The sequence below is a fragment of the Hakea prostrata genome, chromosome 7, assembly GCF_041222555.1.
Source record: "Hakea prostrata isolate BN-2017 chromosome 7, UWA_Hpros_2, whole genome shotgun sequence".
In the NCBI taxonomy this organism is placed as follows: domain Eukaryota; kingdom Viridiplantae; phylum Streptophyta; class Magnoliopsida; order Proteales; family Proteaceae; genus Hakea; species Hakea prostrata.
Genome location: NC_142606.1, coordinates 30788526 through 30802479, shown reverse-complemented (window position 1 = coordinate 30802479; position 13954 = coordinate 30788526). Strand labels below are relative to the sequence as shown.

At 40.4% G+C, this 13954-nt stretch overlaps 1 protein-coding gene across 3 annotated transcripts; it reads left to right on the top strand.

The window, feature by feature from the left end:
- Positions 1 to 4110: 4110 nt before the first annotated feature.
- On the top strand, positions 4111 to 9603 carry LOC149010891 (protein OBERON 3-like). 3 transcript variants are annotated; one of them, XM_089163441.1, is made up of 3 exons: positions 4111 to 6213; positions 6822 to 7131; positions 7842 to 7924. In XM_089163441.1, the coding sequence occupies exons 1-2, from the start codon at positions 4293 to 4295 to the stop codon at positions 7082 to 7084; spliced, it is 2184 nt and encodes a 727-aa protein (XP_089019567.1). In that variant the 5' UTR covers positions 4111 to 4292; the 3' UTR covers positions 7085 to 7131; positions 7842 to 7924. The 3 variants fall into 3 exon arrangements, with proteins under 3 accessions (XP_089019567.1, XP_089019568.1, XP_089019566.1); XM_089163442.1 differs by lacking the exon at positions 6822 to 7131 and having other exon boundaries at positions 4112 to 6213; positions 7842 to 8651; XM_089163440.1 differs by lacking the exons at positions 6822 to 7131; positions 7842 to 7924 and adding an exon at positions 8672 to 9603 and having other exon boundaries at positions 4113 to 6213.
- The last annotated feature ends 4351 nt before the right edge of the window (positions 9604 to 13954 follow it).

The following is a 13954-nucleotide window of genomic DNA, read 5'->3' as shown; positions in this document are numbered from 1 at the left end:
ATGTCCAAGGACAGAAGTGTCGGAAGGACACTTCCCAATCCCAAGTCATACGTAGTCAATCACAAGCTCAATCTCATCATATCATACTAAATCAATGATTCATCGTATAACAAGGCATATCATAACATGATTGATCATATATAAAATCATAAAGTACAATTGAACATGATATTCTATATGATATGTAACATTCTACTACTGATAAGAAAACATATAATAGTCATGTATGGTAAAGGAATCCACATGGGCACATAACTATTAAGTTCTCAAAATATAAGCATGTTGATATAATTAACATACTTGAGTTAACGACCGTCCTTACCTTAATCGAGTTGTAAATAAATTCAATGATCACCAAGAATGGTCCCAAAAATCAGTGTTGATACCCTAGACAATGTACAAGTAACATCAGAGAAGAAAACAATCGAATCGGAGTTCAAACGAATCAATTCAGATGAGTACAGGGGTGTTAACATCTCTTGGTTGACTGGCTTGGTCGACTGTCAGTCGACCAAGACTTGTTAACCACTGGGCATAAATGGAAACCTGATCCGAAACTGACCTTCTGGTGCTCCTATCGACACAAAATTTGGAGGGCATGTTTATAACAGTAAGAGGATACTACACACTAATTTTCATGATGGTCCAACGGTCCAATCAGAAATGCCCAATTCGAAATCTTAAGTTCTATATGTTAATTATCAATAATCAAATTGGAATTGATTGAAATTGTAAAGGATGATGGGAATCAATCAAGTGAATGTTAAGAATCAAGTTAGAATCCTAATTTCATAATAATCTAAGCTTAACATGCATCTACATATCAGTTTTGAATCAAGAATAGATTAAATTGAAAAGAATCAAAGTAATGAAGTGCAAGTAATCTCAATGGAATCATAACATAGCATGAGTGGGGGAGGATCAAGGAATTGAAAGGGGGAAACTCATGGTTAAGTGTTTGCAAGGTTGCAGCACTTCAACCATGGTCTCAAGATCATCAATTGATAGAAAATGAATAGATTAGAAGAAGAATAGAAGGAATCATACCTTGAGTTGATGATTAATGTAAAACACTAATTATTGGAGTCAAAGATCTTCCCAAACATCAAGGAAAAGCCCAAGAGAGTGTCCAACCTCGAGCTCTAGAGTGCCAATGATTAGTTTAGGTCCTCATTCACGAGTTCCAAAAAGGTAGGGGCAAAATGGGAAGTGATTTAGTGAAGATTCGAATTCCATTACTGCTGGTCGATTGACAGGTGACTGGCTGGTCGACTGTCAATCGACCAAGCAGTCAACCAAGACATGACAACAACTTCAGGAGTGGATTTGGGAGGCTATACAAGGTCAAATTGAGCGGGGTTTTCTCCTACAAGTCAATCAACAAGTCTAGTTTCAGGAAATACCTTCGGATTGATCACGGGGTTCCAAGAAGTGCTTCAACTAATCCAAACTTCATCGATGCGCAGATTTTCACTCAACACTGACAATGTGCTCAAGTAAGGGGCATCATTGTCAATGTCCATAGGTTCTGTATCAAGCATCGAATCATCAACTAAGAGGGCCCACAGGTCTCTTCTACCACCACTTCGGGTCTTCAGACCTACAACAGTATAAAATTCGGGCCGGGTCAGGGTTAGGATAAGGCCGGATTTTACAGCTTGGTCGAGTGGTCCAGTCGACCAAGGCAGACAGTAAGGAACAATCAGGGAATTGAAGGATCAAATGGGCTCTAAACCTTATGGGCTTTTGCACACACATCAAGTGACATATCTAGTGTATAGAAATATCTTCAAACCAAGTCAGATAATACTCCAAGTCCTTCAACTAATCTCATCTTCATCAAGCTGTAGCTTCCTTTTCAAATCTGCACAGACTTCCAAGTATGGAACTCCATCATCAACATCCATGGTTCAGAGTCAAACACCATGTCTTCTACTGAGATGGCCCATAGTTGGCTTCTTCCTTTACTTTGGGTCTTCGGAGCTAAAAACAACCGGGTTACCGAGTCAAAGTCAGGGTTAGGTTAGGGCTGGGTTTCACAGATACAAACATCAGGAGAAAAACCTAGAAGATCGGAGGCCAAATCGGACGAAAGCATCAATGTTGTCCACAACTGGCTGACTGGCTGGTTGACTGATCCAATTGACTAGGTGAACAGTAAACCAAGCCAAAACTGAACTTTTATCAAAAACCATACTTCCGGGACTCAACACACTCCGAATTCGAAAGGAATCTAAGGAACAGTAGACTAAGACTATCTAGCAAAGATTAAGCATCAAACAAGGATCAAAACATGGACTTTCTATTTTGAAAACATACTTTCTAGCTTGATCAACATCATGGTATTCAATAAAAAACACCATGAATGCAAAGGAGAATGAAGGATCATGTCAAGAGGATGATAATCAATAGATTAGAGATGGATACTATCATAAACTTAGATCTCATATGCTAGAAAAATCAGATTAGAAGAATAATCATGCTTTCATGAAGAAAATCATATACTCATGGCTAGAATCAACTATGTGAATCATAGCATGAATGGAATGAATGGAGATTCATTCTCATCATAAGAGATTGTAGAAGAGGTGTTTGCAAGAGTGCAGTACCTTCTTCATAATCACAATAGCAAGAACAAGATCAAACAAGAGTAAATCAAATAGAAGACAAGAAATCGCTAACCTTGAAGATGAACTTGAGAAGAGAAACTATAGATCTTCAAAGAGTTCTTCACAATCACCAAGGAGAGGCTTTGGAGGAGGTTTCCCACGTCCACAATAGGTTATGGCAGCAAGGGAGGCTAAAGAATATGAAATCTACTTAAATAGAATAGCAAAAGACCTAAAAGCAAGAAATTTTCTCAGATCTCAGATCTTATAATCAGTTGGCTGACTGGTTGGTCGACTGGCCAGTCGACCAGGCTAGGACAACAAGCCAAGTCAGGGATTTTGACAGCCCATATCAACTCAAAATCAAGCGGGCTTCTTCCTACATCTCAAATGACAAGTCTAGGACAAAGAAATACCTTCAAATCATGACAAGAGTGCATTGAATTCATCAACTAATCTCTCATTCTTCAAGGTGTAGTTTCTTATAAAAAACTGTCAAAGCTTCCAAGTATGGAGCACCATCATCAATCTCCATGGGTTTGGAGTCAAACACCATGTCTTCTACTGAGAGGGCCCATAGTTGCCTTCTTCCTTCTTTTCGGGTCTTCGGACCTATAAACAACAGGGTTTTCGGGTCATGGTTAGGGCTTGATTTCACAACTCTACCCGATCTAGTATGCAATGTGGTTCTTTTATCAGGTTCCCACCGACGGCACCAATTGTTGTTGCAAAATTCTTCCTCAACCACTGGAATACATTGACCTGCACAAACGTACTCGACCGTGTGGGTCGAGTTACGCCTCCAACAACCAAGTTAGCAAGAGATCAACTTTGGAGAAAGAATAAGCAAATTCTCCAAACTAAGGAATGAAGCCTCTAACTCTTACTTACCTCTTCTTGGCTCTTCGTCTTTCTTATATATATTTTTAAATTGTTTACTTGTTCTTTGACGATTGAGTCTTGCTCGAATTCTTGTTGAGGAATTCGATCCGTACTCTATCTCAAGGGAATCTCCTGGCTTGACTCTTATCACAATGGCTCAAAAGTCCGTCGTGAGTGAAACACTGCTCGTCTTGATGATTGATCTTCCTAATTATCTGCTATGGTCTAACGGTTCATTAAGCAGACCTATCCGACTCATTGGATTGAATCCATGGTCGGATTGAACCGTGGTCCGTTCAGTCAGATAATTCGATCATTAACACTTTTTTTTTATTGCTTTTCGTTAATTGACCTTGAAATCTACAATTAATTAAAGTACTTATTTTATTTTATTTTATATAATGAATGTCCCAATCTGCCATCGGGATCGATGATTACTTGATGACTCTTCTTTGACCAATGTGACATTGGTCGTCCACTTTCTTAATATTTCGGTAATTAGATACAAAAACAAGGGCATTATTGGCATATAGAAAACTTAGCCTTTTCAGTTTTCACACCTAAATGCCGGAGAAAACAGCCGTTGCAATCTAATAACTCTTGCAGGATAAGCATTTCTTTTTTTTTTTTGGCCAAACAGGATATGCATTTCACGAGACGAGAAGTCGAGAGTAGTAAAAGAGGAACTGGACAAAAGGGAATCTACTCTATCAAAATCCTGTCGTTCTCTCTCTCTCTGTTCTCTCAGGAGAGGAGAGAGGAAGAGTCTGTAGTTCTCTGTCTCTCTCGTTGTTACCAACCATGTTTCCAGATACCGATCTCTCGGATGGTTTTGTTCACGCAACTGAAGGGTCGACGACAAACAAGCTCAGACAACACGTTACTGTGCAAAATCTAGAGAGCCCTGCTGGGAAAATTGGCTATTCTGAAAAGGGTATTGATTTGCTGCGCGAATCAGAGTTGGGTATTGATGGGTTCCGTTCAAAAGCTTCTTCGAGAATGGGAAATCTGGGATCCCAGGAGCTTACACTAAGCTATCTCTGTGATAATTCCAAAATGGGTTTTCAAGACAAAGATATTTCTGGGAAGAATCTATTTAGTGCGTTGGACAGGGACAGGTTTAACAAGGGGAAGGAAGTGATTTCTGAGAATCCGAACGAAGAAGAGGAGAGATTGGTAGAGCGAGATTTTCTGCAACTTAATGGGGTTAGGGCTGCTGCTACAAGGACGAAGCGAGAGCTCGACGTAGAAATTGAAAGAGAGAAGAAGGAGAAAGTGGCGAAGCTAGAGACCCTTAATCTCTCTCTAGCACTTCCAGATGTGTCCCTCTCTCTCGCATCTTCACGGAATGCAGATCCTCCTGTTGTTCCTAAAGCAGCCAGAAGCACTCAATCGTTGGCTCCGTCGAACAACAACACTGTCTATACACGAACTGCGAGCTCTGACGACTTCACGGCTGCTTCGCTTTCTTGTTCTTACTCTATCCCGTTTTCTCACAACCCCAGCTGCTCTCTCACTCTCAACTCCACCGAGAACTACGAGTACTCAGTTGGAAGTCACCGACGAGATACTGATCAGATTTGGAACTGCGGAGAGGGAACTAATGGATCAGTTCACAGTCGATTCAGGCCTGTAGGTGAAGGCGGCGTTGCGCTGTCGAATCATGGCGGCGGAGGAGGCACCGGTGGTTTTGGTCACCAACTAATGCAGGGTAATCGTCAGATAAAAAAGGAATCGTGTAATAATAGTTTTCAGAGAGCAACTACTTCTGATAACCAATCCTTCTTCCCGTCGGAGCTCCCCGCAAGGCCGAGGAACGATACGGCCTCCGTGGATTCGAAAGGAAGAGCTTCTGGGCAGAAGTCAGATCGAGGCAGAGCCAGAAAGCTCACCAGGCCTGAGAGGGTTCTATTTGAAATCGTCTGTAATTCTATTCTTGATATGGTGCAGGTAATTCAAGAACTCCCAGATGATACAGTCGAATCCGTGAAGGAGCACTTGAGGATTCTCATTGGGTCTCCTGAGAAGAGGGAGGAATTATCTAATCTACAGAATCGACTTGAGATGAGATTCGACCTCACTTCTGAGACGCTCTCTAAGTCCCATAGAGACCAATTAGAGATCTTGGTTTCAATCAAGACCGGTCTTCTGAATTACATATCAGGGAAAGATCATCTTCCCATGACCGAGCTTGTAGAGATCTTTTTTCTCAAGAGGTGTCGCAATGTGAATTGCAAGGGCTTATTGCCTGTTGATGACTGTGACTGCAAGATTTGCTCGACCAAGAAGGGATTCTGTAGCGCTTGTATGTGTCCCGTGTGTTTGAAATTTGACTGTGCCTCCGAAACTTGCAGTTGGGTTGGTTGTGATGCCTGTTCACATTGGTGTCATGCCTCCTGTGGCATTCAGAGCAATCTCATTAAGCCAGGGAACAGCTTGAAAGGGCCTGCAGGGACAACTGAGATGCAGTTCCATTGCCTTGGATGTGGGCATGCTTCTGAGATGTTTGGATTTGTTAAGGATGTGTTCATGTGCTGTGCCAAAAATTGGGGTATCGATGCCCTGAAAAAGGAGCTAGACTGTGTCAGGAAGATCTTCAGGGGAAGTGAAGACTTCAAGGGGAAGGAATTGCGAAGTAAGGCAGACGAGACTCTCTCAAAGCTTGAAAACAATATCATTTCACCCTCGGAAGCCTGTAATTCCATCCTTCAATTCTTTAAGTGTAAGTCTCCCTACTACTATCTCATTTAGTTTTTCTGCTATGTTTTTTCAGATGTTATTTATCTTGCCAACAGTAATATGCCTTTAGAATCAATACGGGCTGACATATTGATGCTAAATGGATTCCTATATGATTAGAGTGTAGTTTCTCCAATGAGGCCTATGTTATTGAATTTGTACTGCTTGATGAAACCATATTGATCTTATTTACTGAAAAATCTGTAAAGGATTTACATGTCATATTGTTGCCTTTGTGCATTTAGTTATACAAAAAATGGGTTTATTTATGGTGGCATTGTTTGGATTGGTATGTTGCACAAAAATGTGTTGACTTGAGCTAGGTAAGAATGTTCAAATTCACCACTCAGCTTATCAAACTAGATGTTGTTCTCTGTGTTCTTGAGATGGCAAACTTTTACCTGGCTTGTGATGCTAAGGAGTTTATGGTCCTAAAGCTTCAAAGCAAATGAAGGAATTTAACAATGTCTAGGTTGCATTTCCCCAAAATCAAAACTGTTTATCTTTTGAAAATTTCAAACTAGAACCTGATCAAGAGTATTTCTCTTTCATAATTTCAAGCACAATCTAATGTGTGGTTTAATTTTGTAGTAGAAACCTCATATGGATTACTTAAAAAGGGGAAAGAGGGAACTGTATGGCCAGGACAAACCTTGACCCATAAGTTCTATACAAGTCAAAACCATCAACATATGATCCAAGACATTCTGATTATCAACCACTGGGTAGTTGCTGAGGTTGGTGAACTCTTGATGCTACGTAAGAGGTTGGAAGATACCGGCATCTCTCAGGTCTTCGTTAAAACTCACCATCCCCAATTTCCTGCGCCCATGGTTGGAAACCTAAGGTGTTGACTTTGGTGCTTTTGGGTCATCGACAGTGTTGTAATCATCAGCCGAGGGTATGCTTCCTTCTGTGTGATTTCCCCAGCATGGGATTTCTTATATTTTCCTTACATATTCAGTGGACCATGGTAACGGTTGGAGAATAAATCATTTAGACTCTTATTGATGTTTGTCTCAAAAATATGCTGGACTTTTCTTCTTCATTTTTTTTCCTCGGAGTTGAGAATTGAGAGGAAGCTGTTGATGGTTCTCTGATCTATGTTTCCCTAGCTTGATCGTATTTCAGAATGTGTTCTACTTGGTATATTCTTGTGTTGCTTTTTGTTAACGGTAACCAATTTTCTTTCTTAGTGGTTTTTTTCAGCTGTCAATATAGGCATGTTTGAGCTTCTTTTACTACTTAGTTCTTTTGATCATCTTGACCTTATAATTTTATCCATCTTCCTGTTTCGGTTCTCATTAATTTCTTCTTCTTTTAATTTACATGTACAAATTTTGTGAATTTACTAGTTAAATTAGGCTGCAATGTGTTGAACTTTGTCTAGTTGGTTAGATTGAGGAATGGTGAAACTCTCCTGTGCCGAATGTTTTGGATTGAAGTATATATAGTCTGGAGACATGAGTAAATAATTTGACAATAGATGTCCTTGATAAGAAATTTGGAGCCAATATCATGTAGTCGTAGCAGTTGGAAGACAGCTTTCTTGGGTTCAGTTAGTAGTTATTTTATCTTCTGTCCATGTAACTGCAGGCTTCAATCCTGCAGGTAGTGCTAGGACATTCTGTTGGACATCGTGTTTTGGGGATTCTCAAAGTTGAAGAATTTGAAGTGACAATTTCGAGTTTTTTTCTGACAAATGGCTGAATTAGAGCAACTATTCTTCATTCATGTTTTATCAAGTGTAAACGAGGTTTGTAATTCTTGAAAAAGTTGACAAAACAACTTTCCTTGGTGAAGGCGTTCTAGAAGAATGTTGCATTAGATTTGAATGTTGTGGCATGTCATCTTGATGGTCAAGAATTTCAGTGAAAGATATATGTGGTGGTGCTGATAAGTTTGGTCAATATGACAAGGCACTTTTTTTTTCTGTTCTTTTTATGGGTTGTGTGGTTTTTTAATTTAATTTAGTAAGCCTTGGGTGGTGTTTGTAACTGAGCAAAAACTAATTAGTTTGTGGGCATAAGCATATTGCTTGCAACTGTTTATCATCCTTCCATCTTTTGATTCATAAATATCACTCTCTTGTTGTATGTGTGAGCTATATAATGTTACTCACTGGCTCACTCTGGTGTTGAACTCTACTTTCTTATGGAAGTTAACAATGGAGATGGCATATATGCTCATGAGGCATTAATTTGACAAATTTCCCAGTGGGCAACTTCCCATCGGATGGGACTGCTTACAAAATTATGCTCATTCGATGATTCTAGCCCTCATGTTTCTTTTACCTTTGGATGTTTTTTTTTTGGTAGAAAGACCTTCAGATGTTTCTACCCTTTGCCTCTTGTGCATTTGTTATTTTTAATTCCTGCCTTTCTCTGTGTAATCTCACTTCCCCTGACACTGATGGTTCCTTTCATACCTATGAAATACAGACAATGAAATTTCAGGTTCTGGTGGCACTTCAAAGGACTCAAGTTTGGCACAATTGTGTAAAAAGGATGTGGTTTCACTTTCTCCTACTTCTCTACCTTCCAAATCTTCGAGTGGAAGGCAGGATCTGTGGGCATCTGATGTTAATCAAAACATCCTTAAAGGTGGTCTTATGAAGCACCGAACCGTGGAGGATGAACTGCAGTTAGTCCCCAAGATGGATGGTTTCGACAGCCTTGAAAGCATTGTGAGGATCAAGGAAGCTGAGGCAAGGATGTTCCAGAGCCGTGCAGATGAGGCAGGGAGAGAAGCTGAAGGGTATAGGCGGATGGTCCGTTTGAAGAGTGAAAAGATGGAGGAAGAATATGCCAGCAAGTTTGCTAAACTATGTTTACAAGAGACAAAGGAGAGACACAGGAAAAAGCTGGAGGAGCTGAAGATTGCGGATAACTCCCATCGCGATTACCACAAGATGAAACTCAGAATGCAAGATGAAATCGCAGGCTTGTTGCAGAGGATGGAGGCAACAAAGAAGCAATGGACATAAACAAACTATGTACTAAACACTTATTTGATGATATTGGGGTGTGGGATGAGTAGCTAAGGATAGGCAGTATAGATGGGAATGTCTATGGAGTTGGTTTAGAATGGCAGAGGCAATGGTGGCTTGTATTTGCTTAGAGTTGTTCCCATTGTAGAAGTTGCAGGGTGTAGGAAGTTCATGAATGTCAACTTGGTTTCAGAGGGGAACAGGAATTTGTGCTATAGGAAGAATTCCTTGGTGACCTAGATTTTTCTAGTTCACCTGAATAATCTAGCATAGCTTGCTAGATGACTTGTCTGGGCTGTAACATAGTGATTGCAAGCATGAAAGATCCAAGGAGTCCAAGCTCTGATTCTGTCAAGCTTTTTTACATTTTTCTTGTTAGAAAATATGATTTTGCCTCTATTTTTTTCATGGAAAAAAATGCAAAAAAGTAAAGGAATTTTCTGCACATCTAACCAAATTTGCCAAGAAAATGGTTGGGAAACATAAATGTCACTTCTTTTAATGACAGAAAATTCGACAAGAAGTTTTTTGTTTTTTTAACGAGAAAAACAGAATTAAAGTACCAAAACTTACAGCAGCCTGTTGGAGCAGCAATTGGCTTTGGCAGCAGCTGGATCCCAGTGTGGATATCGCGAGATCGCCACCTTTACTTTGAGCTTATATACAGCAGCCTGTTGGAGCCCCTGACATAGTGCCTCCGCCACGACTTCCAAAAGACAAATAGTGTGAGCCACCCCGTCTGATCTTCAGTTATTGACCTCTATTCACAACACAAAATCCCCATTTCCTGCCCCTAGAAGAAGTTATACTTACAAGAATCAAAGTAGGATTAGTAAGACTAGACCAATTAGGTACTGGGCTTGGGCCACGCTCTTGTTCAAGGGCGTGGTCCAAAGGGGGAAATCCTATGGATGACAGATGTACCTGGCCCACCCAGAAAGTGATCTGGTCTATCAGGGCCTTCAAGTTAGGTTTTTGGTTTCCCCTCACAGTTTTGTTTTGGTGTTGCCAGATAAAATAGCAAGAGATCATAAAGATGGAAGAAACCAGTCTTTGGAATGCGGATTATTTGACAACCTTTTACATAGGGGTACGCAGAGGTCCGGCAGGTTATTAAGTCTTGAAGACGAAGCTCGAGCTGTCCACCAGCCCAAATTATCTGGATCCATTGGCATTTAAGGAAGAGCTGACACAGAATCTGGGAACACTAGTATCAATGGGTTCCGGAAATCAACTCTCTCCTTTTAACTCTAGGGAGGGATTTGAGCTTCCACAACCACCTCCACCATTTCCTGATTTGGGGTTTACATTGTCCCTTGAGGGGGGGGCGCTAAGGGAAGCAACGACTTTCTTTGTGGAGGACTCCCCATTAGGTGAAATCTTGCACCTCCAAACGTCAGGGCTTAATTTGTGCAATCTGAGCTGCAAAATGAGTTGTTAGTACTTGGGTTAAGTTTGAGTAGACCCAACCATTATTATGTATTGTTGTGTCTAGAACTTCTTCGAGAGCCGGATAGATGAACTCTCTTGGGTTCTTCTTGATTTGAAGAAATACTTGTGTATTCTTCGCTATAATTTTCTTCTTGAGAAAAAGGGTATAAAAAATGGAGACGTAGACTTCAATGAAAATCAAATGGTCTTTCGACTTGCTGGCAAGTGCTACATATCTTGACTAACCCTACTGATAGAATTTTCGAAGATTCATGGAATTTCAAGTTCGGTCTATCGTCTCACCTATGGCTAAGTTTTTTAGCTTGTAGGTTCCTGGCTTCGTCTCTTTTTCAACGACCATGTAGGTGAGAGCTTGCCTTGGTTTCTTGGGTTAAATGCCGCGACTTTGTGAAGTACCAAGTCACCCGGACGATGTCTCCTATTTTTTACCCGAGTATTGAAGTATCCAGCTATGCAGAGAGCTGAACCTGTTGAGAAGCTTGAACGAATTCAACTTCATCCGGATTTTCCCGAGAGAGGGACACTGATCAGTTCAGAACAATCTACAGAATTCAAAGAAGAACTGATCGAGTTTCTCTAGAACAATCTAGATGTATTCGCATGGTGTAAAACCCAGCCCTAACCTTGACCCGAAAACCTTGTTATTTGTAGGTCCAGTGACCCGAAGTAAAGTAAAAAGTCAGCTTTGGGCCATCCCAGTGGAGGACTTGGTGTCTGGCTTTGAATCCATGAGAGTTGATGATGAAGTTCTATTTATGGAAACTGAATCTTGATGAAGATCGGATTAGTTGATGGACTTGGAGTGCTCTCTATCTTGGTTTGAAGGCATTTCTACCTATTAGGTAAGTGACTTGACATGTGTGCAAAACCCCTTTAGGATTGGATTTGATCTGGGTCTTCAATTCCCTGTTTTGGAATTGCTGTCAGCATTGGTCGACTGATTGGTCGACTGGACCAGTCGACCAATCCACTCGACCAATGAGTGCTGTCTTTGGCAATTAGGTCTTGCTTGCTCTATTTAAGTCCAATCTCGAGTCTACTTCGTATTTTCTGCCTCCAAACTCTTTGGAACGAACCAAAGACCTCTGCAAGTCATCTCCCTTGCATCCTTGGTGATTTTCTTGACGGATCTTCGTCGAAACTCTTCCTTTTCATCAAAAGGTATGTCTACACTCTCTTCTTATCCTCCATCTCTTATTTTCTTTCCTTTTTGAGTTGAGACAATAGAGGAGATGCTGCATTCTCTGTTGTAAACATCTCTGGACTTGTCTCTCATGATCATCCTAAGGATTAATGGCTAGAACAATGATCTTAACCATGATCATTGCAAGCTTTTGAAGGAATCATGATCAAACCATGATCTAATCTTTGTTTAACTTCTGATTTGAATTCTGATCTCCTTGGATCTTCTATATTGATCATGTTAGTAGTCAATTGCTGTGTTTTCTTTTCATGATCCATGATCTATCAATCTCTAGTTGTTCTCTTCTACCATACTATGTGTTCTTCATGAATCATGATAGTTACATATATGGTAGGTTTTGTTTCCTTATTTAGATTTATACTTTTAAGCCTATTTCCTTGAAGATCTAAGTATGCTTTTCATGATACCTTTACCTGAAGCAATGATCCATCCTCCTATTGTTCTTGTCTTTGATTTCTATCTTGAATTCTTCAAGATCCATGGTGATCTAATTATGGTAACTTTTTGTTTCCTAATTTGGATCTTGATGGCTTGATTGGATTAGTGTTTTGAGGTCCCCTATATGTTAGAATACTACTGATGTAGTTTACCCCTTGATTAGTACCCTTTTGAACCACCAAATTCGGATTTCATATCTTAAAACTCTGTTTTTTTTAGGCTATCGTCTGCATTGGTCGATCATTGGTCGACGGACCAGTCGATTGGTCGATCGACCAACCGACCAATCCACTCGACCAATGAGTACAAAGAACTACAGAATTGGTCTGTGTTGGATGTTTTGGTATCTTTTCTATTAGGGATCTTTCCTAATATGTTGTATACACTTGTTTAGGACCTTCTTCTCAAGTTTGCCAAGATCTTACTTGATTTCTTAGGATTCCTTTGCGAGTTATAAAAGGTAAGGATGGTTATTTCCTTAATTACATAGATAGCATGAATCTAGTTTCTATATTTGAATATCATTGAGTTGTTTCCTAAATTAGATTCTTACAATGATATACTACTGTTGCATAACTTTGATTACAGTAGCATTACTTATTCATATTGAATTGACTCATGTATGATTTACTTACCAATTATATACAAAGTGATTGTAATTATTGATTTCTTTCCATATATGAAGTTACCATATATGTGATGATATGAATTGATGCATGTGTATGCTTAAGTATGGTTTGGAAAGGAGAGGTGTCCTTTTGACACTTCTGTCCTTGGACTACTACGGGAATATTATGGGCTGTTTCCGGAGATGCCCTCTGGACACCTTCCTAAACTGTTGGATGACATATCTAGGATTGTCTAGTAGTGTTTGGCTAGGATGTCCTATTATGTCAGACCCTAATCGGAGGGGTATTGAGACCGAACGACCCATGGTAGCAATGGGGATTCATGGGCGCTCAAAACCGGTAACCAACCCGTGAGAGGACAGGAATCACATTGTGGGGGCCATTTATTGGTAGGGTTGCATATGGTTAGACTTGGGCTCACGGGCACTTAAGACCGGTAACCAACCCGTGAGAGGACGTGAGAGCTTCCCGTTTACCATATGTGGATGATCAATAGGGTTGATGAGTCCGTAGTCAGGGACTATGAGGACTCTAGTGTGAAGGATACCGGAAAGGATCGTCGGGGACGAGGAATGGACGTATCCTGGATCCGACTTGATGTAACTAAGTAGAAGACTTGCATTTGGCTAGGTTTTACCCTGACATGCGCCGGTACTTAGACCAATGGTGATGTGAGAGAGTGGTGACTTAACCCCCAGCCATGGAATGTCCCGAGGGATGCCGGACCCATTACCAACTGATGATGAGTGATTGAGACCTTCCTAAAGAAGTACGGTGCTATGACTTAAAGCATGTCTGCCAATAGAGACCAGCATACATAGAGTTAGATTCATTCATTCATTGCTTGTCTCATATCATATTGCATTTATGTTTGTTCTGAAATCCTGCCATTTATGATATTATGGATTTAACTGCCTTACTGAGTTTCTTTGAAACTCATTCCTTTATTGTACAATGTTTGTTAGACTACTCTGCAGGTACTGAGTATTATGACGGTCCCTATGAAGAAGCG